Source organism: Apaloderma vittatum, unplaced genomic scaffold (assembly GCF_000703405.1).
Source record: "Apaloderma vittatum isolate BGI_N311 unplaced genomic scaffold, ASM70340v1 scaffold25799, whole genome shotgun sequence".
Classification (NCBI taxonomy): domain Eukaryota; kingdom Metazoa; phylum Chordata; class Aves; order Trogoniformes; family Trogonidae; genus Apaloderma; species Apaloderma vittatum.
Genome location: NW_009736192.1, coordinates 3450 through 3697, shown reverse-complemented (window position 1 = coordinate 3697; position 248 = coordinate 3450). Strand labels below are relative to the sequence as shown.

Sequence of the window (248 nt, the reverse complement as noted above, 5' to 3'; positions counted from 1 at the left end):
CCCAAGTCCCAACCAGGTCTCAGATTCTCCTCTGGGCACTGGATGATCCCAGCTCCTGGACACCCGCAGTTCCTGGCAGATCCCCCGTGCTCCCCATGCTGCCCGCTTTCCAGACATCACCAGGGTGCCAGCTGGCCTTGGTGCTCAGTGACACTCCCCTTCCCTCGGCAGGCCGACGTGAGCAGCGAGAGGGCTGTGAGGACGGAGGATGGGGCCTCGTTGGCCAGGGGGGGCCGTGCCAGGGGCTC

General features: G+C 66.5%; 1 protein-coding gene across 1 annotated transcript in view; it reads left to right on the top strand.

Moving 5' to 3' along the window:
- RAB37 (RAB37, member RAS oncogene family) overlaps positions 1-248 on the top strand; it is a 3688-nt gene that overhangs the window by 2846 nt on the left and 594 nt on the right. Inside the window, exon 6 of the mRNA XM_009876885.1 lies at positions 172-226. Within this exon, the coding sequence (XP_009875187.1) occupies positions 172-226 (55 nt within the window). The remainder of the gene's footprint in view (positions 1-171; positions 227-248) is intronic.